The 24,599-nt window shown below is 55.5% G+C and overlaps 1 protein-coding gene across 1 annotated transcript; it reads left to right on the top strand.

The window, feature by feature from the left end:
• Nucleotides 1–668: 668 nt before the first annotated feature.
• Nucleotides 669–24,514, top strand: LOC144946250 (inter-alpha-trypsin inhibitor heavy chain H5-like). The gene is made up of 15 exons (XM_078875143.1): nucleotides 669–761; nucleotides 4,098–4,267; nucleotides 9,049–9,138; nucleotides 9,680–9,933; nucleotides 11,287–11,456; nucleotides 13,555–13,671; nucleotides 15,217–15,388; nucleotides 16,200–16,514; nucleotides 18,341–18,594; nucleotides 19,404–19,842; nucleotides 20,371–20,446; nucleotides 20,484–20,758; nucleotides 21,129–21,383; nucleotides 22,636–23,021; nucleotides 23,278–24,514. The coding sequence occupies exons 1-15, from the start codon at nucleotides 669–671 to the stop codon at nucleotides 23,845–23,847; spliced, it is 3,636 nt and encodes a 1,211-aa protein (XP_078731269.1). The 3' UTR covers nucleotides 23,848–24,514.
• Nucleotides 24,515–24,599: the final 85 nt, after the last annotated feature.

The following is a 24,599-nucleotide window of genomic DNA, read 5'->3' on the forward strand; positions in this document are numbered from 1 at the left end:
CCTGACCCACCCACAGACACACACACTCACACCCTGACCCACCCACAGACACACACACTCTGATCCACCCACAGACACACACACTCACACCCTGACCCACCCACAGACACACAGCCTGACCCACCCACAGACACACACACTCACACCCTGACCCACCCACAGACACACACACTCTGATCCACCCACAGACACACACACTCACACCCTGACCCACCCACAGACACACACCCTGACCCACCCACAGACACACACACTCACACCCTGACCCACCCACAGACACACACACTCTGATCCACCCACAGACACACACACTCACACCCTGACCCACCCACAGACACACACACTCTGATCCACCCACAGACACACACACTCACACCCTGACCCACCCACAGACACACACACTCTGATCCACCCACAGACACACACACTCACACCCTGACCCACCCACAGACACACACACTCTGATCCACCCACAGACACACACACTCACACCCTGACCCACCCACAGACACACACACTCACACCCTGACCCACCCACAGACACACACACTCTGATCCACCCACAGACACACACACTCACTCACACACGCTGACACACAGAGACATTCAAAAAGTCCTGCCCTACCTGTGTCTTTGCGCACACGGACCCCCACCTGGGCTGCAGAGCCATGTGTACGAGTTTGATTCCCACCGCTGGACTTCTCGTCTTCGTCACCGCCATCGCCTCCGTCCTGCTGCCCATCTCCTCCGATGCCACCCAAGTGCGCGTCAGCTTCGTGAGTTCATTCTGGCCAAGTTCGCGGGCCCATTCATTGCCGGAGACATTCATTCCCGAGATTCATTCACAGAGTCCAGCTCGTGTAGAGAACGGTGTCGGGTGAATCGGTTCCTAGTTAATAAATAACACAACGATTGTTTTATTAATCTGTCTGTGGAGGGGGAGGAGGATTTTTGATCGTTCACAATGGCCAGCTCTTCCGGAGGAATGTTCTGGGATCAATTTAATTCGCGAGGAATTCGTCCGTAAGATAATTCGTTCATGTATTTACAATGGCCAGCCCGTGTGGAAGGGAAAACGAACCGCGGCTCATTAACGCCTACAGTTAATTGGTTAATGAGTCAAACTTGTTGACAGATCGTTTCGTGTGCGTGGGCTTTGCGGGTTCGCAAAGGTTAGCTCCGAACAGAGGAATGATTTCGGGCTGATTGATACATTAATTACTAGGTTCACAATGACCACCTCGTTGAACCGAGAACGCGGGGTAATTATAGCGCTGCGTCGTGGCAATCGTCCAGGTGTCTGAGGCTCAAACATCCGTGAGCAATTAATCAAAGAAACCATTCATGAATTAATCGCTTTGTTGTTGTTTGCATTGTGAGTTGCTTTGTATCGGGTGCTGCAAGCGCTTGCGTAGGAATGTAAAAGGAGTTTGAAAATAGCGTGAAAATGTAATGCAGTAATAATAATCATACTATGTAACGCAATTTTTGTTCCTGGGTACTAAGCGTTATTTCGTAATTGCTTATGCCAAAAACGTATAGAAAATGGCTGTTATTCCCCTGAAACTTAGCTTTTTGTGACCTGGACAGTGATATTTTGAAATGTACCTATTTTCAATGAGAAAACGGGATAATTTGTGTCTTTTCGTTCACATAAAGGCAGAAAAACAACATATGAATCAAAATTAACATGTATTTATACTAAAGTAATACAAAAATTACTACAAAAGATGTATAAGTGAGTAGTTTTTCTAGATTTACGATTATACTGTAAATCACTTTCACGAATCAGCCCCCAAATATAGTCTCCCATCATGTTCTCGTTATATTGTCCTTGGTAGCAGCGTTCAAAGTCCAGTATATCCTGGTAGAAGCACTCGCCTTGCTCCTCCGAGTACGCTCCCATGTTCTCCTTGAATTTATCAAGATGAGCATCAAGGATATGGACTTTGAGGGACATCCTATAACCCATTGTGCCGAAGTTTTTCACCAGAGTCTCAACCAGCTCCACATAGTTTTCGACCTTGTGATTGCCCAGGAAGCCACGAACCACTGCGACAAAGCTGTCCCAAGCCGCTTTCTCCTTACTAGTGAGCTTCTTGGGGAATTCATTGCACTCCAGGATCTTCTTTAGCTGTGGTCCGATGAAGACACCGGCTTTGACCTTTGCCTCAGACAACTTAGGGAAGAAGTCTTGAAGGTACTTGAAGGCTGCCGACTCCTTATCTACAGCTCTGACAAATTGTTTCACAAGGCCCAATTTGATGTGCTGTGGTGGCATCAGCACCTTCCGGGGATCCACCAGTGGCTCCCACTTGACGTTGTTCCTCCCCACAGAGAACTCGGTCCGCTGTGGCCAGTCCCGCCTGTGGTAGTGCGCCTTGGTGTCCCTGCTGTCCTGAAGGCAAAGATAGCAGGGAAATTTGCTAAAACCGCCTTGGAGATCCATCAGGAATGCCACCATTTTGAAGTCTCCGATGACCTCTCAGCCGTACTCATCATACTTCAAGGCGTCCAGCAAGGTCTTGATGCTGTTGTAATCCTCTTTGAGGTGCACCGAGTGAGCCAGGGGAAGAGACCGGAACTTGTTACCATTATGGAGCAGCACGGCTTTGAGGCTCCTGGATGAGCTGTCAATGAAGAGGCGCCACTCATTCTGGTTACAGGCGATTCCGATTGCCTCGAACAGACTGGTCACATTGTGGCAGAAACAGAGCCCATCTTGATAGGTGAAGAAGCTGCAAAAAGGTTGGTGACGCTTCTTCCGATCTGTAACTTGCACACTTTCATCCAACAAGTTCCACTGCTTGAGCCTAGACGTCAAAAGCTCGGCATTGGACTTGGTGAGACCAAGATCTCTGATCAAGTCGTGGAGATCTTTTTGTTTGGGGTAGTATAGGTTTCTCTCCTCATCCTTTGTAATCAATACTTTTGGGCTACCTTGTATAATAACGCTATGTGTTCTGACTTTTGGACCACCCTTTATAATGATAACCCTGTGTGTCCTGACTTTTGGGTCTGTTTTGTTGTTAGCAGTGCTTGTGGGCCACTGCCAAGTAACTTGGATTTAATTCTCTTAATTCGTCTGTGACAGAGAGAAAAGCGGGGAACTCGACGGCCAGACGCTTCGCCACCAGACGCACATGTAAGTAAGCATCTTCTATTAAATTCGATTCTTAAATTCACATACATGGCAACCCCTTATCAATGCCTACCTTATTACAGATCAATTCAGACCTTATTGGTCACCCCGTGCCCTTATAAATCTCAAAATTCATCCAACAAAGTGCCATCACAAGGGAGAAACACAAAAAAATAGACACAGACACTTTATTTGCCCGTATGGAAACGGCTGTACGCTGTATGGACCTGAAAACTCAATTTCACTGTACAAGAATACGGGGTAGACCGTACGGGTTGACAGCTATGAATTCATTTGAATGCCGCCATTGTCGATGTCTGCTAGCCACGAGAGAGCTTCAGGAGAGAGTTGGTTCGTGTCGTTTTGCTGTTCCTCCTCCGTCGAAGGGGCGCAGAATACAGCGGTTTACGGTTTGGGTTGCACGGCCACGGTAGCACAAATGTGGCTCGTGTCTTTAATGTGTCTTTACGTATCGCGATGAGCCTCGATGTAACTCCACGTGTCTCCTCCGTGCGTTGACTGCATGGTCCATGGTTTGGGTTGCACGGCCACGAACGCGCCGCTGTGGCTCGTGTCTTTAGTTTTCCATTCACGAACGAGATGTTGCGCATCGTCCTGTTGATGATGTTCCGATGCGGTTGATGGTAGCACCGGTGTCTGCGATGAGGAGGTGCGATGATGTTTGGTTTCTCGAGCGAGGTGTTTAGTCCGGACGTCCGCGTCATTCCACTCTGTTCGGCAGCGTTCTTCCCAGTGACGATTATCAGAACCGTTCCTGGGCCTACCCAATTTGCCTCATCCATACCCGGTGCAATGTCTAAACGTTGCCACTTGGGGTGACAAAGGCGGCCGGGTGGGATGCTGGCCATGGCGGCCGTTCTAGGTGCTCGCTGACGGCACTTAATGCCACACGGTGGGGGGGAGGGGGGTCTGTTGCCCTTGGTCTCTTTTGCAGGCTGGTGAGGATGGCGTCGAGGTGAGCGAGTACTCGGTCAGGTGCCTGGTGGAGTCTCGCTACGCGCGCACCTGGGCCCGACTCGAGGTGGTCAACGCGGGTCCGGCCCGCCGCCTCGTGCCGCTGCAGCTGCCCGTGCCGGCGTCGGCCTTCGTCTCCAACTTCAGCGTGTGAGTGGCACGCTCGCGGGGGCCGCCGGCATCCCATCTCGTTCACAGCTCATCTCATCTCATCCATCGATCGATCTTATTAAATCCTTTATATTAAGTTCGCTTGCTTGCGCGCTTACGACCGTGCAAATCTTTCGGTCGTTTTTTTACCCACTTCCCGTGATCCAATCGAGCTGACATTTTGCACACAGACTCGTTGTGCGTGACAATGAATTTTCGTGGAAAAAAAAAATTCCTACATTTTACACTGTTTAGGGGAAATAAATAAATATTTATTTACCAATTGCTTAATGCTGGCACACAATCATCTGACCCATAGGTGGCAGCCATCTCAAGCCAGAGGACAAGAGGACTCTAGCCGCCACGCATATAAAGGATTTAGAGTGAAAAACTTTGTTTTTACGGGTTAATTTTTTTTATATTTGTAGAGCGTCTTAGCTCAAGGCGCTCGATAAAGATGTTTAAAAGCGGTTAACAAAAAACTAGAGTGATTTCGATGGCAAGGGGCGTGGCAAGGACCGAGGAACGAATGACCGTAACAGAGGACACGTGGGGGTCACAGAAGGGCTATAGGTGAGGGACGTGACAGAGTGGAGGGGCGAGGAGATGGAAGAGGAAGGGAATGGGCCAGGGAGAAGAGGTGAGGCTTTAAGAGAGGAACGAAAGGACGCTAAGGAGGGGGACTGCTTCATGTACATGGGAAGTTGTATTTGTTAAGCGGAGAGTCCCGTGTAGCCAGTCACCCAGCTATCTTGCTAAGGGGGGATCCCTGCTGCCATCAGCACAGGACAACAACACTAACTATTCTGAAGTTGCTCTTTCAAGAGACAGCCGTGTGTCGCGACGTGGGAGGCGAAACCCAGCGAGGAAAGAAACGACGCAGGAGCTCGTTCGTACGTTCGCGTTTTCAGCACCTGGCTGTCGTCAATTTCTGCTTTGGCCCAAGGACCGCGAGAGATTTAACGAGGGCGAGAGAGTGAGTGTGAGAGGGAGTGAGAGAGTGTGAGAGAGAGTGAGAGAGTGTGAGAGGGAGTGAGAGAGTGTGAGAGAGAGAGACGGTTGAGAGAGTGAGTGTGAGAGGGAGTGAGAGAGTGTGAGAGAGAGAGTGTGAGAGAGAGAGACGGTTGAGAGAGTGAGTGTGAGAGTGAGTGTGAGTGAGAGAGAGTGAGAGAGTGTGAGAGAGAGTGAGAGAGTGTGAGAGAGAGACGGTTGAGAGAGTGAGTGTGAGAGAGTGAGAGAGTGTGAGAGAGAGTGAGAGAGTGTGAGAGAGAGACGGTTGAGAGAGTGAGAGTGTGAGAGAGAGAGAGAGAGTGAGAGAGTGTGAGAGACTTTTGACTTTTAAACAACTTTTATTGCCGCCAGCAGCAAAAGCACCGGAGGTGATTCCAATATGAAAAACAGTCACCAGCAAACGAAAGAAAACAAACGTTACATATCGTTACAAATCTACGTGCTGTGGTGCTGAAAGCACCGCACAGTGTGATAGAGAGCGTGAGAGAGAGAGATAGTGTGAGAGAGAGTGTGAGAGAGTGTGTGTAAGAGAGTGTGAGAGAGACGGTTGAGAGTTAACTGCGGCGTGGAAAGCTTCTGGTGGTGGCCAAATGGATGGATGGATGGTGTTGGTGTTGTTGGTAGTGGTGGTGTTGTTGGTGGTGTTGGTAGTGGTGGTGTTGTTGGTGGTATTGGTAGTGGTGGTGGTGTTGTTGGTGGTGTTGGTAGTGGTGGTGTTGTTGGTGGTGCTGGTGGTGTTGTTGGAGTCGTGGTGAACCCCTGTGTTGGGGTCACGCCTCCCCGCAGGTGCGCTGTGGTTGCCCTGGCAACCGCGCCACAAGAGGGCCCACGACTGGCACGCGGAATGTCAAAACAACGCGCACGGGGACGGGCTCGCATCTCAATCTTCCTCCTCTCTCTCGTCTATCCGTTATTTATTTATTACTTCCACCATGCCCCCCCCCTCACCCCATTATTTTGGAAAGCCCAAGACGGACGGGTTTTTAAAAGCGACACGATTTATCGTTTCAAATTCTGTTGGGGGCCAATTTTGCTTTCAGAGAGGGGAAAAAAATGGTAAAAAATTCTTAAACGCTATTCGCCGTTCAGAGAGCCCTTCTCCCCACGTGATGGGCATTTTGAAGCAAAGCATCTCAAAACAAGGAGTGCTAAAAGCCGTGTAACGAGCAGTTTGGCCCGGATGCGTTACGTGGATGGATGGCGCTGTCGAAAATACAGAAGAAGAAAAACAACCCCAGAGACTTTCCTTTCTTGTTCAGGAGGATTGTTATTTTATTCTTAAATCAATCTTTTTCTTTTTGCCGTGGGAAACAGAAAAAATGTCAGGGAGATGGTCCTCGGATTAAGGAATCCAAGTAAAGGGCACATGGCTCCCAGGTAGCTCAAGCAGCCCCGCATTCATTTAGAACAACGAATTAGTGTCTTGAATGTAGATCCTAATGCACATAACAGGTTGAATAACGTGAAAAATACAATCCCCATCTGATCTGCATCCTGTTCTCTCACCGACCCCATACCTCCGTCTCTTGTCTGCACCTCATCTCACCGTTCTGTCGCGTGCGTGGATCTCTCCTTTTGTCACACGACTGCGTCACCTTCGTGCAGATGTCTCTCTCCTCTCACGACTGGGCTCTTAAATTTCGATTTAAAGCTTTCGTGACTGCAGGGATTCATCTTCTTGGTTCTTTCGGTAAAGTCACGTAGAAGGGAAGTAATAAAATAATAAAAATAAAACATAATAAAATAATTCAGACGCTGTCGCCTCGACAGACCTGGTTTCACCTGAGGACGGCTGCTTGCGTTGTGGCCGAAACGTCGTGAGAATTATTTTATTATGTTTTATTTTTATTATTTTATTACTTCCCTTCTACGTGACTTTACCGAAAGAACCAAGAAGATGACTGGGCTCTTGTCTCAACGTCGATATCTCTTCTGCCATCGCACTCGGCATTGGGGGGGGGGGGGCAATGAGTTAGGCGCCACCGCAGCTCGTAAAACAATTTGTCCAAAAGAATGATTGTGGCTCTGCGTCGCTGTGAGGGTAGAAGCACTGACCTCCCCGTGCGTTGGGTTAAGAGTCAGGGCCAGATTTGGGATTCTTGGGGGGCGGTGGGTTCGCGTGGGCGGGGGGGGAGTTAGGGCGGTGGGGGAGGTCGGTGGAGGAGGCAGAGGTCTATTCTGCCTGGTGGCCCGCGGGGTAAGTCTACCTTCATGCGCCTCTCTTGAGGCTTCCCAGGACATCGCGCAGCTTCCTCGTGACCCCCCTCGTGGCTGATTGAGCTCGTGCCGAGTGCTGCTTGACCTTTGACCCGTCGTGACGTCACAACGACCCCCACGGCGGCTCCCCTTGGCTGGGAATGTCGCCGAATCTTACCGCGTGCCAAAACCGTCATCTTAAATCGCGGGCGTCGAGCTCATTTGCGATTCGCAATAGATTGTTGTGGTCCGACCGTCGCGTAAGTAAAATTGTTGTGTCGTTAAACCCTCCTCCACCCGACACGGCCAATCTATAAAGTTGCCACTGTGGTGACCAAACGTGGCCAAATCCTTACCGCTGCGGCAGCACCGCCGGTGTTGCTGGAGAACGATCCACACGCGCACAGCGTGACTCTATTGGGTACGGACGCTTCACTGGTCGTTACAGGCAGCAGCATCATACAGGCGGCGTCAGAGGCAGGTTCCAGAAATCTGGAGCAGATACATGCAGTGGTCTTCAGTTTCAAGTCGATTATGTTTAACCAGCTGAGAACTCAGTGGGACAGGATGAGGTCCCGTTTGCAAGAGCAAGCGGCCTGACACACGTGCACAGAGGGGCACAGTCGGGCAGGTGAACATTCGCGGCCGAGGGTTGGGTGTCTGTCAGCCATCACTCGTCACGGGGATCGAGAGAGATTTGGTGGGAGGAGGAGGAGGAGGTGGTTACTGTCGCCGTTCCACCTGAGACTTGGAGACGGCGAAACAAACACGGGCAGCGCGCGGCGGATCAAGCGGCGGCGGCAAGAAAGGAGACGGAGGGGAGAGGAGAGAATTTGACGCCCGACAATTCCTCGACTCGGGCTGCCGGACGCGTTGATCTTGCGCGCGTTTGTCATCGTCTCGCGTCTGCGTTTGTCATCGGTCTCTTTGTTTCTGTCTCTCCCTCGCACCTGTGGACAAAATCCTCCACGGTGCAGCCGTGTGACGTAAGTCTCTCTCTCTCCGTGGTCTTCCCACGCGGCCTTCTGCTGCTCCTGCTGCCCGCCAGCGAAGTCGACACGTGGAGAGATGAGCCGTCAGAGCTGCTGTCGTCACGCACAACGAGGCTTTGTAATCGTGGTGTAGCTGCGACTGCCGGTGTGTGTGTCTGTGTGTCTGTTTGCGTGTCCTTGCGAGTGTGTGGGCAGCAGTAGTGTCGTGGTTAGTGCGCCGCGCTACGAACCTGGCCACCCAAGTTCGATTCCAGCCCATGGCCACCAACACTGGACATTTGTAAAAAAGAGCTTCATAGCTCATCGGATTTCTCCAGACTAAATAAAGATTCTGATCTTCTGATCTGACCTGAACACTAGTGACGATTATCCAAGCCGGACCTGGGCCTCCCCTGGGTTGACTCAGCCTTTAAAGAATGAGTACCTGGTGCGGGATGTAAACATCAGCACTGGGGAGACAAAGGCAGCTGGTCGTGGTGCTGGCCACACTGCTCCCTCGTCTGCCTTGTGAGCAGCTTCAACACTAACAAGACTTGTCCCAACAGTCTAATTCTTAATGGGAATCTGTGTGTGCGTGTGCAGGGTTGTAGGTAACAAGACCTATGTCAGCAGGGTACGGGAGAGGGCACAGCAGAAGGCCGCTGTACACAAACACAGCTACAATGATACCGGGTGAGCACAGATTCCAGCTATAGCAGTCCACACACACACACGACAAAGATCCCCCGTATAGCCTTAACATACTTTTGGGGCAAGTGCTGTTTGCGAGCAGCTATAAAGGCACGGCACACGAGGTTCCTAATTTGAGGCTGAGTTGACCTAGGGGAGGCCCAGGACTGGTTCACGACCACAACCTTAACTACAGCCCAACCCCTAATCCCAGCCATAACACTAAATGAAACCCCAATTCCAAACCCTAGCCAACTCCAACCCGAGTCTTGCACATTAACCCTATACTCGCAATCAAAATCCAAACCACAACCCCAACCAACCTCTAACCCCAGCCATCGCCGACGCCAATCCGAACTCTACAAATAACTAATCCCAAGCTGAACCCAACCCGAGCCTTAATCCCAACCCTAACAGTAATACCAACCGTGACCCGACCATAACCCCAATGCTAACCAACCCTAACCCCTCTGCCCCCCTCCGCCGTGCCCACTCTCCGGCGCGACCCCTCCACCCGCGCGTGACCCCGCGTGACCCCCGCAAGTCCGCGTGGCTGGCACGTGCTGCGCGCCTCGGTGCCCGTGCCGGCCGGGGCCCGTGCCGTGCTGGCAATCGCCCACGAGGCGCTGCTGCAGCGGCGGCTGGGCCGCTACGAGGTGGCGCTGAGCATGAGGCCGGGCATCGCAGCGCGCTCCCTGCGCCTCCACGTGGAGCTGGCGGAGAGCGCCGGGATCTCGGAGCTCACGGTGCTGCCGCTGAGGCCGGCCGCGGGGCAGACAACGGCGGCGCGTCGGCACGGCGAGTGTCACAGCCGGGCATCCGTTTTTGTTACGCGCTTTTGTTTAACTCACTTTGTCTGTTGTTGTTGTATTCTCAAAACTTGTAACTCAATCTTCTTGGTTCTTTCGGTAAAGTCACGTAGAAGGGAAATAATAAAATGATAAAAATAAAACATAATAATTCTCCCGACGTTTCGGCCACAACGCAAGCAGCCGTCCTCAGGTGAAGAACAGGTCTGTCGGAAAGACAGCGTGTGAATGAATAATTATTGTATTATTTCCCTTCTACGTGACTTTACCGAAATAACTAAGAAGATGAATCCCTGCAGTCACGAAAGCTTCAAATCGAAATTTGTAACTCAATTTTAACCCACTTCCCAATGTGGTATCGACTGCAAACTTGGTATACTGACGTCATACTTCTAGATTTGAAGCTTTCGTGACTGCAAGGATTCATACTCTTAGGTTTTTTCGGTAAAGTCACGTAGGTAAAAAATAAAATTAAAATTAATAGAAATAATAAAATAAATAAAATTGCGTTAAAAAATGTTCTTTCTCTTATTATTTCTATTATTCCATTATTTATTTTTACCCACGTGACTTTACCGAAAAAAACCTTAGAGTATTTATGTCATACTGATGACAATACTATATTTTATCATAAATTAAACGTTATTTTTTATATGTTATGTTTCGGCTTGGGTCTAATTGTCCACGCTCAACTGACGTTGGCTGTAATTGCCCACGGTCCCCTTACGTTATGACAAGCTTCGGGGTCATTACTAGTACATTTCATAAAAGCGTGTTTTAAAAAAAGTGTTTTTAAATACAGTATTACTTATTTGTCTTTGTATTACGATGCCCACCTTCGTGACTTTGCATGCGACGTTTAAAGCTAGTAAATGCGTGTTTTGTTTGTTTGAAGAAAGGAGTGATTTATGGTTGACGGATTTTCCTTGATGACTACGTAACAAAAAATGCAACATGTATCCAAAATCTGAATATGTTGTGGATGTATCCAAAGAGCTATGAAGCTCTTTTTCGCAACAGATGTCCAGTAGTCCATACCATTCGCCTTAGGTCCCTCATCACCTGGCTGCCCAGGCTCACCCCTGCTTGGCTTCTGCCATCTGTCTTGAGTGGGCCCAGTCCGGGGGGATTCGGTCACAGGCCCTGGACAAATGCAGAGACCCCCCCAAACGAATGACACTGAAACGGCACCGTCGATGTTGACATTCACCGAGTGACGGCTCTCGCCTCAGCGAACGTCGCCGTTTGTAATCGCGGCGCCACATTTGTGACGACGGCTCTGACCTCGACCTCATCGACCTCATCGACCTCCTCGACCTCCTCGACCTGTGTGACGCGGCAGAGACGAGGCAGGCCCCCGAGGGCACGGCGGTGGAGCGCTCCGCGACCCGGGCGCGCGTCCGCTACGAGCCCACGGTCCAGCAGCGGAGCGGCCTCTCGGCAGCCGAGCGGCTGGGCGAGTTCGTCGTGTGGTACGACGTCTCGCGACACCTCGGCGTGGGGGACATACAGGTGACGGCGCTCGCTCACTCGCTCGCTCACTGGCTCGCACGCACAGCGATTTACAACGGAGGTTGAGAAAAGTTCATCCGTTAGCGACGTCCCATCCGTCCGTCCGGTAACGGGGACCAGGGCACGTTGACTTCCCCCGTCAAGATGATGCGATATGAACCAAAACTCCCCTGTGAAGTTGCGTTGCCATTGGGGACTCGCTCTTAGGAAAACCGGACTCATCGATCAAAGCATTGCCTACATGCTTTCTTTTAGAGATTCCGTGCTGCTAATTCGCTATTCCGTGCTGCTAATAAGTTATTACGTGCTGCTGATTGAATACTTCCGAAGAATGTGTTTTGTTTGTAAACTGTGGCTGAGAATCCAAACTCAGGTCGTAGAATAATAATGCTAAAGGTCCCCCGTATAGCCTGACAAGACTGTCGGGGCAAGTGCTGTTAGCGAGCACCTACGAAGGCCGGCACGGCACACGAGGGGGTGGGTGGCCAGCACCACGCTCAACTACCTTTGTCTCCCCAGTGGCAACGTTCACACATCGCACCCTGTACTCGTTTGAGGCTGAGTCTACCTATGGGAGGCCCAGGACCGGTGCAGATAATCGTCACCGGTGTTGGCCGCGAGCGGCCGTTCGTAGCGCAGCGCAGTGCTAACCGCTGCGCCACCGCTCCCCACGCACGCACGCGCGCGCGCTCTCGGTGTGTATACGCTACACGCGCGCGTGACCGCCTCTACCCTGGGCGAGTAATTTACTCGCAATTTTCCTCGCAGGTTAAAATTCCTCGTAACGAGCACGGCTCAGAGTCCCGAGCGGGTTGCGCGCAGCACGCACGGTGACTTGGGCCTACAGCTCCCCCTCCCCCCACCGCCAAGTCTACGTTTCTTTTTGTCCTGTCAAACATTTAGGGGGTTTTTTTCCCAACCTCCTCCTTCAGCCCGGCAGCCGTAATCCGCGCCCGGGGCGAGGACCGCCCCCTGCCTCCGTCTCGCTCGCTCGGAGCGCTGCAGAGACGCGGGCTCGGCCGAGTGACGGACAGAGAAGCGCGTCTCGGCGCTTTATTGAAACTGCTGCTTCAGCGACTGCTGCTGTCTTGAGGATTACTTTTTTTTTTGCCGAGGAGCGAATTTTCTGGATTATGTCTGTTTCAACAACAAAAATATAAATGTATGTGTGTGTGTGTATATAATCATGTTGGGAGCGGTGGCACAGTGGTTAGCGCGCTGCGCCATGAAGCCAACAGCGACCCGAGGTCGATTCCCGGTCAAGGCCACCACCACCAACTCCAGTGACGATCATCTCAACCGGTCATGGGCCTTCCCTAGGTCGACTCAGCCTCAAATGCGTACCCGGTGCGATGTGGAAACGTCGCCACTGGGGAGACAAAGGCGGCCGGGTGAGCGTAGTGCTGGCCACCCACCCCCTCGTGTGCCGTGGCGGTACCAGCACTTGCCCCGAGAGTCTGTTCAGGCTATACGGGGGATCTTTGTTTATATATATTTTAGGGGTGGCCAACTTGTGAAAGACGAAGAGCCAAAAAGTGCCGTACCCATGAGTTCTGCACAGAGCCACGTGTGTGAATATAGACGAGTATATATTGACAGTTTTCGGCACAGTACGGAATACATTCATTATTCTCTGCTACTGTGATAGCGCGTCCTGCGTTCTGCTCCTTCGATACAGCCACACGTGGTGGTGGATTAAAGAGCCAGTTGGCCACCGATGATATGTACAGCAATCACAGTGTCCGTGAGCCCGCGGGGAAGTGCTGGAGGTGGGGGATGGAGTTGAGCGTCTGATGGAGTTGCTCTCTGCGAGTCCGTGCGGTAGCGCAGCGTTCCAAGTCGATATTTTATTTTAACAATTTATTCGCGTGGGAGTATTGCGCGATATTGTTGCCATCTTTGGTCCTTGACGCTTGTTTACTCATCCACAATATGGGCCACGGCCTTTGGTTGATCCTTGGCCATCATGGCTGTGGCAGAGATATACACAGGTGATCATTAAAACAGGCATTAGGGCTAACGCATTGCTACACGTGTGCCATAGATGTGCGCGACTGTGAGAGCACGTGTCTCCTTTCTCCCCCACCCCCTCCCACAGGTGCGTGACGGTTACTTTGTGCACTACTTTGCGCCCACGGACCTGCCGGCCGTGCCCAAGGACGTGGTGTTTGTCATCGACACCAGCGGCTCCATGATCGGCACCAAGATCGGGCAGGTAGCGTGGCGGGGGTGGGGGTGGAGGGGGAATGGCACGGGAGGGGACGCGAAGGGTGGGGGTCGGTGTGTACTTGTGTGTTTGTGTCAACCCATGGTCGAATCAGCCTCAGAGTACCTGGTGTCAGAGCCGCCCAGGGCCCCGCGCTTTGGGGGGCGCGTTCACGTCACGGTGTCAGATGTAATACGTCCGGTTTAGTTTGAAGGCATGGGGGGGGGAGGCGCACACAGTGGGGTTTTCCCCGGGCCTCCGCACACCCCCCTATGGATGGCCCTGCCAGGTGCGGTGTGTAAACATCGCCACTGGGGAGACAAAGGCGGCCGGGACGTGGTGCTGGCCACCCTCGTGTGCCGCGCTACGAACCCGGCAGAGACCCGAGTTCGATTCCCGCTCACGGCCACCACCACCAGCGATGACGAGATTCTCAACCAGTCCTGGGCCTCTCCTAGGTCGACTCGGCGGAGAGGTTTGCATCATCAGGCATGGGTGGTGGAAGCACCACTCATGTTATAGTATTGGGGGGGGGGAGCACCCCAATACTATACCAACCACGAGCCTTCCCCTCCCCATTCAACTTTATTTTATCACTACGTTAGTTTACCGATGTGAGTAATCACAATTGAGCAATTTCCGAGTAAATGTTCCAGCATTGGTTTAATCCGGTTCTAACGTCATGATGATATAATTATTCATTTATTCATCCAGGACACCCACACCGAGTCGTGGGACTCTAGATGAGGTTTTTATTTTAAGACGTTTCCACCAACAAACGATGAGTGTGCACACGAGTCGGGAGAAACCCGGAGCACCCGAAGACAACCCGCGCGTTGAGCGAGGGGGCAACGCTCTATCCCCCGCACAGACGGAAACAGATGGCGATGAATCCACTTGTTGTACAGCCTTCTCCTGGCACCTCCTCGGCTCCCACCCATGAGACGGGAGTTTCACAACATCTGTGCGTGATCCACCAACCCTTGCTGCTGCCCTCCACAGCGCAGGATCACTACATTCTAGATTTGAAGCTTTCGTGACTGCAAGGATTCATATTCTTAGGTTTTTTCGGTAAAGTCACGTAGGTAAAAACATTAAAATTAATAAAAGTAAAATGAAATAAAAATCACGACGTTTCGGAGGCAACACAAGCTTCCGTCTTCAGGTGGAACCGTCACAGCCACGACAGCTGTATCAAGTAAAGTTTACTTGATTAATATTCTCAAGTAAAGTTTACTTTTCGATTTAAAGCTTTCGTGACTGCAGGGATTCATCTTCTTGGTTCTTTCGGTAAAGTCACGTAGAAGGGATAAAGTTTACTTGATACAGCTGTCGTGGCTGTGACGGTTCCACCTGAAGACGGAAGCTTGTGTTGCCTCCGAAACGTCGTGATTTTTATTTTATTTTACTTTTATTAATTTTTATGTTTTTACCTACGTGACTTTACCGAAAAAACCTAAGAATAAGGATCACTACAGGCACCACGTGGTGCAGCGTAGCGACCACCACCGCACTGAAGGTGACCGCACCGATCCATTCCGTCCGCCCCCTTAGACCAAGGACGCCATGCAGACGATCCTGAAGGAGCTGCGCACGGGCGATCGTTTTAACGTGGTCACCTTCTCGGAGAGGGTGCGGGTGTGGAGGCCGGGCCGCATGGTGGAAGTGACGCGCGACGCCGTACGCGACGCTCGCAAGTACATCTACCTCGCCTCGCCCGCGGGAGGTACGTCCCACCCGCTCCGCTACTGCATGGAGTGCGACACGGTGCCTAGGAGATGTTAACTACCTCGCCTGGTATGCAGGAGGTCGTGGGTTCGATACCGACCCTGATGCCTGCTGTATGTATATTTGGAGTTTGCAAGTTCTGCCAGTGTTTGTGTTGATTTTTCTCCGGGTCCTTCCGTTTTGTTCCCTCCACATTTAGAATCAACGTGCGCTTCGAGTGTTTGGTTTACTGCTATAAATGTCCACGTGATGACGAGCCACTTCGTTGAGGTATCATTTGTGGCCAGGTCACTTCTGAAAAAGAGCTACATAGCTCAGTGGACCTTTCCTGGTAAAATAAAAACATTTGTTTCATATTGTTCTAGTTTAGGTGCCTCCTCTAAGCCATCGCCACAGATTAGAGGAGAGCGCCACGGTACGCATGAGCGTACTGAGGACAAATCTGCGTCCGACGGGTGACCGAGCATTCAGTCGTCAGGCGCCTCGCTTGTGGAACGCCGTGCCCCGGTCCATTAGGGACGCATTTATTTCCCCTTGCATATCCGTCTGTGTTAAGGGTGGTTTTCCTTAAAATGTTCATGTTAAGGGTTTTTACTGGGATTGTGTGGTAAAGCGCTGTGAGGCCTCGTGTGAATGGCGCTACCCTAAACTGAGTTCTACTTTCTGTCCGCTTGCTGTCCGCCGCCGTCACCACGGTCACCATCGCCGTCGGCCAGGACCTATCCACTGCTGCCGAGCACCGCCGCTCATGGCGACCTCTCCGCGTGTCTCTCTCCCCTCTCTCTCTCTCTCTCCGTCGTCCCTCACAGGCACGAACATCAACGCCGCGCTGCTGACCGGCGCCAGGCTCCTGGCACGCCCTGCGGCGCCGCCGCCGCCGGCGGGGGACGACCGCGTGTCGCTGCTGGTGTTCCTGACGGACGGGCAGCCGACGGCCGGCGACACGGACCGCGTGGCCATCGTGACGCAGGCGCGCGCCGCCGCCGCCCAGGGACGCTTCTGCATCTTCAGCCTGGGCTTCGGCGCCGACGCCGACTTCGCGCTGCTCCACGCGCTGGCGGCCGGCAGCTGCGGGGTGGCGCGGCGCGTCTACGACGGCGCCGACGCCAGCGCGCAGCTCAAGGGTGAGCGTCGCGGGGTTTGGTGGGGGGTCAAGGGGCGCGTGGGTGAGCGGGGGGTCAAGGAGCGCGTGGGTGAGCGGGGGGTCAAGGAGCGCGTGGGTGAGTGGGGGGTCAAGGAGCGCGTGGGTGAGTGGGGGGTCAAGGAGCGCTTGGGTGAGTGGGGGGTCAAGGAGCGCGTGGGTGAGCGGGGGGTCAAGGAGCGCGTGGGTGAGTGGGGGGTCAAGGAGCGCTTGGGTGAGTGGGGGGTCAAGGAGCGCGTGGGTGAGTGGGGGGTCAAGGAGCGCTTGGGTGAGTGGGGGGTCAAGGAGCGCGTGGGTGAGTGGGGGGTCAAGGAGCGCTTGGGTGAGTGGGGGGTCAAGGAGCGCGTGGGTGAGTGGGGGGTCAAGGAGCGCTTGGGTGAGTGGGGGGTCAAGGAGCGCGTGGGTGAGCGGGGGGTCAAGGAGCGCGTGGGTGAGTGGGGGGTCAAGGAGCGCGTGGGTGAGCGGGGGGTCAAGGAGCGCGTGGGTGAGTGGGGGGTCAAGGAGCGCGTGGGTGAGTGGGGGGTCAAGGAGCGCTTGGGTGAGTGGGGGGTCAAGGAGCGCGTGGGTGAGCGGGGGGTCAAGGAGCGCGTGGGTGAGTGGGGGGTCAAGGAGCGCGTGGGTGAGCGGGGGGTCAAGGAGCGCGTGGGTGAGTGGGGGGTCAAGGAGCGCGTGGGTGAGCGGGGGGTCAAGGAGCGCGTGGGTGAGCGGGGGGTCAAGGAGCGCGTGGGTGAGCGGGGGGTCAAGGAGCGCGTGGGTGAGTGGGGGGTCAAGGAGCGCGTGGGTGAGCGGGGGGTCAAGGAGCGCGTGGGTGAGTGGGGGGTCAAGGAGCGCGTGGGTGAGTGGGGGGTCAAGGAGCGCTTGGGTGAGTGGGGGGTCAAGGAGCGCGTGGGTGAGTGGGGGGTCAAGGAGCGCGTGGGTGAGTGGGGGGTCAAGGAGCGCTTGGGTGAGTGGGGGGTCAAGGAGCGCGTGGGTGAGTGGGGGGTCAAGGAGCGCTTGGGTGAGTGGGGGGTCAAGGAGCGCTTGGGTGAGTGGGGGGTCAAGGAGCGCTTGGGTGAGTGGGGGGTCAAGGAGCGCGTGGGTGAGTGGGGGGTCAAGGAGCGCTTGGGTGAGTGGGGGGTCAAGGAGCGCGTGGGTGAGTGGGGGGTCAAGGAGCGCGTGGGTGAGTGGCACCTGGGTCTGTCCCGTGACCTCCTGCCAGCAGAGAGCCTTTGACACTTCACGTGTGAGTCGGTGTGAGTACGGGAGCGAGCGGGAGTGGATTCGTACTTGCGGACACGACGGCCTCAGATCAGGGTCTGTTCAGGTCGACCACCCAGTAGTGGCATATGTTATGAAGGGGGCCTAAATAAAAAAAACACATAAATATTAAAACATAACTTTTTTACTTGCAAAGTAAAGTAATTGTATTTTTTCATTTACTATACAGCCAGATAATACGGAAAATCGCTAATCTTTAACACCCAGTCGTTCATAAAATTGAAGGCAGTATAGTACTATAGTAATAGAGCAAGTGCAGAATCACTGCACCGGAATTGATAGCTTGAAAGCATTTAGCGCGGGACCCTTGAAAGTGCGGGGCCCGTAGCATGTGCAGCTACTTGTGCTACTACGATAATCCGGCACTGTCACCCAGAAAACATCTCTGCGCCCGGCACACCACATCCATGAACGCCTCTCCCTACGGCTGCGGCGACTGCTACTCCAGCCTAGCAGCAGCCTGCAACGCACTCGGCGAGGAGATGCGGCGCGGAGCTTAGACGTATCACCGAACGCGACTCCCCTCACCGCCACCTCCGCCGCCTGCGCCAGGCTTCTACGACGAGATCGGCACGCCGGTGCTGACGGACGTGCGGGTGGCGTACCCCGACGGCGGCGTGCGGGACCTCACCCAGAGCGTCTTCGCCAACTACTTCAATGGCTCCGAGCTGGTGGTGGCCGGCCGGCTGGCGGGGAACGGGAGCGGCGGCGGCGCCGCGCCGTTCTCCGGCGACGCGCTCAGGGTGCAGGTGTCGGCGCGGGCCGCGGGGAACCGGCTCCGCGTGGAGGGCGACGTCGCGCTGCAGGTGCTCGGGGTGGTGCGGGGTGGAGAGCGGCGAGCGGCGGTCTCGGTGGGGCGGGCGTGACGAGCCGGGAGCGCGCGGGCGGCCGGTCCCCTCTCCGATTTGTCCTTTGGCGGAGCCGTGCGGTACAACCGCAGACAACTTACCGTGGCCGGGCCGATGCCACGGGTTCGTTGAGCCAAAACGGCTCCGTTGGATGGACAGCCACAGGCCTGAGACCATCGGCAGCTGCAGCAGTTGCAGGACATGGGAGTTACGTAGAGTGACTGTAGGGATACACAGAGTTCCATAGAGATCCACAGCGGTACATAGAGCTTCACAGAATCAGGCTTCATTATCTCAGCTGGCAAGGCCCGTTGAGGCAAGCGGCTCTGTTACCACGGCGACCACAGCCCAGGACCTTCGTCGGCAGTGGCGGCAGTCACAGGACGTCGCAGCGTGGGAGTGTGCACACTAACGATGCGCACGCCGCATATTCATTCGTGGAATAACATTTTGAAAAGAGGCCAAAGAGTAAGAATAACTCGATTGTTTTTCTTTCTCCCAATCGGATCCCGATTGTCGTCGGATTAATTCGGGGCACTCAAGGAACAGTCGTGTTAGAGAGCGGCCCACGGGAGGGGGTGTCACGGAACCACTTCTGAAACCCCTTAAATGAGCTCTGTTTCCCCGCAGTAGTGGGCAACACTTTCCTACTCTCTGTGCCACCCGGCCACCCACCACAAAATAAATATCTCTCGCCTACTCCGAGAGGCCACAGTCCGTCGGGCGAACCTCGCCCAATTCCCATCGCCGTATCTGCCTTGCCGCAGAGACCTTCAGCGCCGGGCGGCTCCGGCACCGGCCACGGCAACGGGACGGAGGAGGAGGCGCGCGAGCCTCTGACTCCTCGCCTGTGGGCCTTCCTCACCATCAAGGAGCTGCTGAAGACGCGGCTGAGGGACCCGCTGCGTGGCGGCGGCGGCGGCCGTGGCAACAGCTCCACGACGGGCACAGGGGGGGCGGCCGCGCTGCCACGGTCGTCGCTGGACGCTACCCAGCGAGCGATCGACCTCTCGCTCCGGCACCACTTCCTCACGCCCGTCACCTCGCTCGTGATGGAGGAGGACGAGGAGCAGGAGGAGGCTGACGAGGCAGGTGCTGGGGAGGAGAGGACCCGGGATGGCGACGGGCAGGATAAAGATGAGGTGGAAGATGAGGAGGAGGCGGAGGGACCGGAGGATGTTGGAGGGCTGGACGGGACGCAGTTCGGTAGGCGGGTGGAGAGGGACGCATCGCACGACTTGGTGTGGCTCAGTGTGGGGCGTTTGGCTGCTTCATTGGGCTATCGTCTGTGGCCAGGGTGTGTCTCTGAAAGAGTTTCATAGCTCAGTGGGCCTTACCTAGTTTACGGCAGATGTTTGCGGTTTGAGCACAGAAACCTCTCTAGTTAATACCACGGGTGTGTTAACCATAATTGCTGCGTACCGTCTGCTGCGCAGGGGGCGTTCAAAATGCCGCGACATCAAAGAGTAAGTCGGCCAGCGTGTGCCGGCGTCACTGCCCAACTTCTTGCAAAGTACTTAGTCGGGAAGCCACACGGCAACATCGCCCCGCCCCCCACCCTACGGCAGACTAACGCCCGCTTGGGAGGCGGCTGCTGCCTTCACCGTGTGCCGCACAGAGACCGCTGCCACGGGGGGGTCCCCTGCTTTGAGGTGGGACCGCGCGGACGGCTCAATGATGAATGAGCGTGGTGGTGATGGTGGTGGCGGACTGTTTGACCTGTGTCGTTGGCAGCGCTGCCGGCGGCGTACCTCGCCACCGAGGAGGAGGAGGAGAGCGGTGCGCGAGCGGGCGCCACGCCGGCTAAGTTGTCGGGTACGCGACGACGCGGCGACCGCAACCACCAGTGGGGGGCTGGCTGGGATTGGGTGCGGGCGGAGGGATGGGAGAAGTTTGGCTGTCGCGTGCGTGTGCGTATCTTTGCGCGTGTGCGTGCGCGCGCGTGCTTGTGTCTGTGCTTGTGTGCGCACGTACTTGTGTGTGTGCTTGTGCGCGTGCGGTGCAGCTGATGGGGACCCGCACTTCGTGGTGGAGCTGCCACGCAGCGCCCTCACCGTGTGCTTCAACATCGACGGAGAGCCGGGCCACGTGCTGCGTCTGGTGGATGATCACGGCCACTCTGGTATCCACTCCACGCACGCCCCTCCTCTCTGTCGCTCTGCCTGCCATTCAGGTCGTCTGTCTGCCACTCTGTCTTGTCTTTTGGACTGTCGACTGGTCGGTCAGGCTGTGTGCCTTTCAATTCGTCTTTTGGTCAGTCATTGTGTCTGTCTGCCGAATGGTATGTTTGTCTCTCTACTCGTGCGATTGTATTCAGTGCACTTTCTGGGGAACATCAATCCATTTCCATCAGCCACCTTCCGTTTGAGAAAAAAGGTCAAATGTCAACTAATCTTTTGCTAAATTGTGACCGAATTTTGACCGTAGCTCCCCGCACGCGACGCGCATCTCTCCACCCGATCCACCCACCCCTCCCTTCCCCACCGGCGCAGGCGTGACGGTGAACGGGCAGCTCGTGGGCTCCCCGGCTCCGCCGGGCTCCCGCAAGCGGCGCCGCACGTACTTCGGCACCGTGGCGCTGGTGTCGGAGCGCCCGCGCCGGGCCTACGTGCTGGTGACGCCGACGCGCGTCGTGCTGGACGGCGCCGAGCGGCTGGTGCTGCCGTGCGACCGCAGCGCCAGCGCGCGGCGGGACGGGCTCGCGGTCGCCGTGGCGGCCGGCACCAGCGTGACGGTGACGCTCCTCGGTGAGGACGGCGTCGTTCTCGATGCTGCTGCCAGTGCTGCTACAGGTGCTGCTGCTGCTGGTGGTGCTGCTGCTTGTGGTGCTGCTGCTTGTGGTGCTGCTGGTGGTGCTGCTACAGGTGCTGCTGCTGCTGGTGGTGCTTCTGCTTGTGGTGCTGCTGCTTGTGGTGCTGCTGCTTGTGGTGCTGCTGCTGATGGTGGTGCTGCTAGTGGTGCTGCTGCTGGTGGTGGTGCTAGTGGTGCTGCTGCTGCTGGTGGTGGTGCTAGTGGTGCTGCTGCTGGTGGTGCTGCTGCTAGTGGTGCTGCTGCTGATGGTGGTGCTGCTAGTGGTGCTGCTGCTGGTGGTGCTGCTGCTGGTGGTGGTGCTGCTAGTGGTGCTGCTGCTGGTGGTGGTGCTAGTGGTGCTGCTGCTGCTGCTGCTGGTGGTGGTGCTAGTGGTGCTGCTGCTGGTGGTGGTGCTGCTGGTAGTGGTGCTGCTGGTGGTGGTGCTGCTGGTGGTGGTGCTAGTGGTGCTGCTGCTGGTGGTGCTGCTAGTGGTGCTGCTGCTGGTGGTGGTGGTGCTGGTGGTGGTGCTGGTGGTGGTGGTGGTGCTGGTGGTGGTGCTGCTGCTGGTGGTGGTGCTGCTGGTGGTGGTGCTGGTGGTGGTGGTGGTGCTGGTGGTGGTGGTGCTGGTGGTGGTGCTGCTGGTGGTGGTGGTGCTGGTGGTGGTGGTGCTGGTGGTGGTGCTGGTGGTGGTGGTGCTGCTGGTGGTGGTGCTGGTGGTGGTGGTGCTGGTGGTGGTGGTGCTGGTGGTGGTGCTGCTGGTGGTGGTGGTGCTGGTGGTGCTGGTGGTGGTGCTGGTGGTGGTGGTGGTGCTGCTGGTGGTGGTGCTGGTGGTGGTGCTGGTGGTGGTGGTGCTGGTGGTGGTGCTGCTGCTGGTGGTGGTGCTGCTGGTGGTGGTGGTGCTGATGGTGGTGGTGGTGGTGCTGGTGGTGGTGGTGCTGGTGGTGGTGCTGCTGCTGGTGGTGGTGCTGCTGCTGGTGGTGGTGCTGGTGGTGGTGCTGCTAGTGGTGCTGCTGATGATGCTAATGGTGGTGCTGCAGGTGCTGCTGCTGCTGATGCTAATGGTGGTGCTGCTGTTACTTCCGGGCATTACGAAGCAGACGGTTCCAGCCACACACCCTGCTTGTCCCCGACTAATCTTGGCATCAAGCTGCTGCCACTCCTCGCGGGCAGGGGGGGGTTCCGTGCGTGACTTTTCCAAATGTGCCGCAGGTAACATCACGTTCGTCATTCAGCTGCACCTCTACAAGCGTCCGGCGTCCTTCCAGAGGGACCACCTGGGTGTCTACATCCTCTCTGGGGGGTCGCTGTCGCCCCACACGCACGGCCTGCTGGGTAGGTCACCTCGGGGTCACGGAGTTGCCAGGGGTCAGCCGCTCTCCGTGTCTCGGAGCGAGGAACGAAACGTCGTTACCGCACGCCGCTCGCTTCTTCTTGCGCGTGATTGGACGGTGAAAAAGGGGGGCAAAGGTGCAGCCCTGAAATGTCTAGCTCATGCCACTGCCGGCAGAAGGGCCCTGCACTCGAGGCAGCGCGAGAGAGCGCTCTCTCAGACGGCGTCTGGCCCACTCTCGCCGGAGGTCTTGGAAGAGCTGGAGGTACCCACACTTTACCCCGCCGCATGGCGGTCTGCCGATCGCCCAACTGTGGTGGTGGATCGGTTTACACTGCTGGGGGGACCGAGGTGGTGGGAGGGCGGTGGGTGGGGTGGGGATTTGAGAAACTTGCCACCGCTCTTTTAACTGCCATGCCGGGAGATCTAGCTTCTTGCCTTGAGACAAAACTCAACTGAAAATCGTTGTTTGTGCACTACACTGCACAAATCCGACCTGTTCACTCATCCGTCCGTACCTCTGTCCCCAGCGGGTCTGTTATGGGATGTCACGCTGTCGATTTGACCTTTTTTTTATGTCTGCGTTGGGTGTCTGGGCAGGACAATTCCTCCACGCTCACGCCACGGTGGTGGTGGCGGAGACCCCGGCACCGGCTGCAGCGACGGTGGCGGCGGGGGCCACCACAACAGCGGCCGGCACCGGCAATCGGGATGAAACAGAAGAGGAGGGAGAGATGGAAGAGGAGGACCGGGAAGAACGCGCGGGAGCCACGGCGACGGCACCGGGACTCTCGGCGAACGCCACGCCGGCGGTCCCGGCCGACGGCGCGGCGTCGCCGGCGACGCTTAACATCGGCGGCCGGCGCCTGCCGGTGACAGCGAGGGTCCGCCGGACGCACGGCAGCGGCGGGCCGCGCGACGTGGCCTGCTGGTTCGCGCGCAGCAACGCGCGCGGCCTCGTGCAGGGCTGCTACGCCGACTACGTGGCCCGTGACCTCTACGACTTCCGCGGCGGCGGCGGAGGCGGCGGCGGCGATTGCGGTGAAGGTTACGGCGAAGATTACGGCGAAGACGACGGGAATTTTGCCTGATGTAGGTTCTTTTAAATCTAGATTGAAAACTCATTTCTTGAGAACTGCCTTTTGTGTTTAGTTTTGTTATCCATCCACTTAGTATCGGTTTTATGTACGTATGTTGAACTGCTTTCCCACCATATGTAGCCAACTGTGCTAATCGGAGGTTGGCTAATGTCCAGGGTTTGGGTGTGTTTCTTCAGATGAGCTCATGACGGCCATGTTAAAGCACCGAGCCAGCATTGCTGAAGTCCTGGGTTCAAGCCCAGGGCCTGGATTTCCAATACCAAGCAGGTGTATATTCTTATTGTTTGTCAAATGGCTATATGAATGAACATTGGTTAAATAAGGTAAAGGTTCAGCCCTGCAATCGGTCGCTCGTGGCACTGCTGGCGGAAGGGTCCTCTCCACTAGAGGGCGCCGCACACAGCCCCACGAGAGGGCATTTTTCACCGCTTATTCCACGTAGGCCAGTACATCTCGGAGAGGGGTGGGAGTTACCCACACTTTGCCCCACCACGACGCGACCCTGCCGATCGACCCGTGCGAAAACAGTGGGGGTGGAATGTGTTTTTGTTTGGAGATGAATGTAGATTTGGGTGCTCGTGTGAGATTTCAATTTTATATTTGTAATTTGTGGGTTGTTTTGTATTCTGTGCAAGGGACTATAAATGAATGGTACAAATACTCCGTGTTTACGTCTCTTTCTCACGCGCGCGCGCTCCTCCGTGGTCAATGTGTCGTTCGACACCAGCGCAGGCTCCTAGCAG

Source organism: Lampetra fluviatilis, chromosome 40 (genome assembly GCF_964198595.1).
Source record: "Lampetra fluviatilis chromosome 40, kcLamFluv1.1, whole genome shotgun sequence".
In the NCBI taxonomy this organism is placed as follows: domain Eukaryota; kingdom Metazoa; phylum Chordata; class Hyperoartia; order Petromyzontiformes; family Petromyzontidae; genus Lampetra; species Lampetra fluviatilis.

Bases quoted from the DNA above. Each gene is read 5' to 3' on its own strand.
- LOC144946250 (XM_078875143.1), top strand. From the start codon at position 669: ATGTGTACGAGTTTGATTCCCACCGCTGGACTTCTCGTCTTCGTCACC. The intron at 9,139-9,679 runs GTGAGCACAGAT...GACCCCCGCAAG, and splicing joins CACAGCTACAATGATACCGG to TCCGCGTGGCTGGCACGTGC. The intron at 15,389-16,199 runs GTACGTCCCACC...CGTCCCTCACAG, and splicing joins CCTCGCCTCGCCCGCGGGAG to GCACGAACATCAACGCCGCG.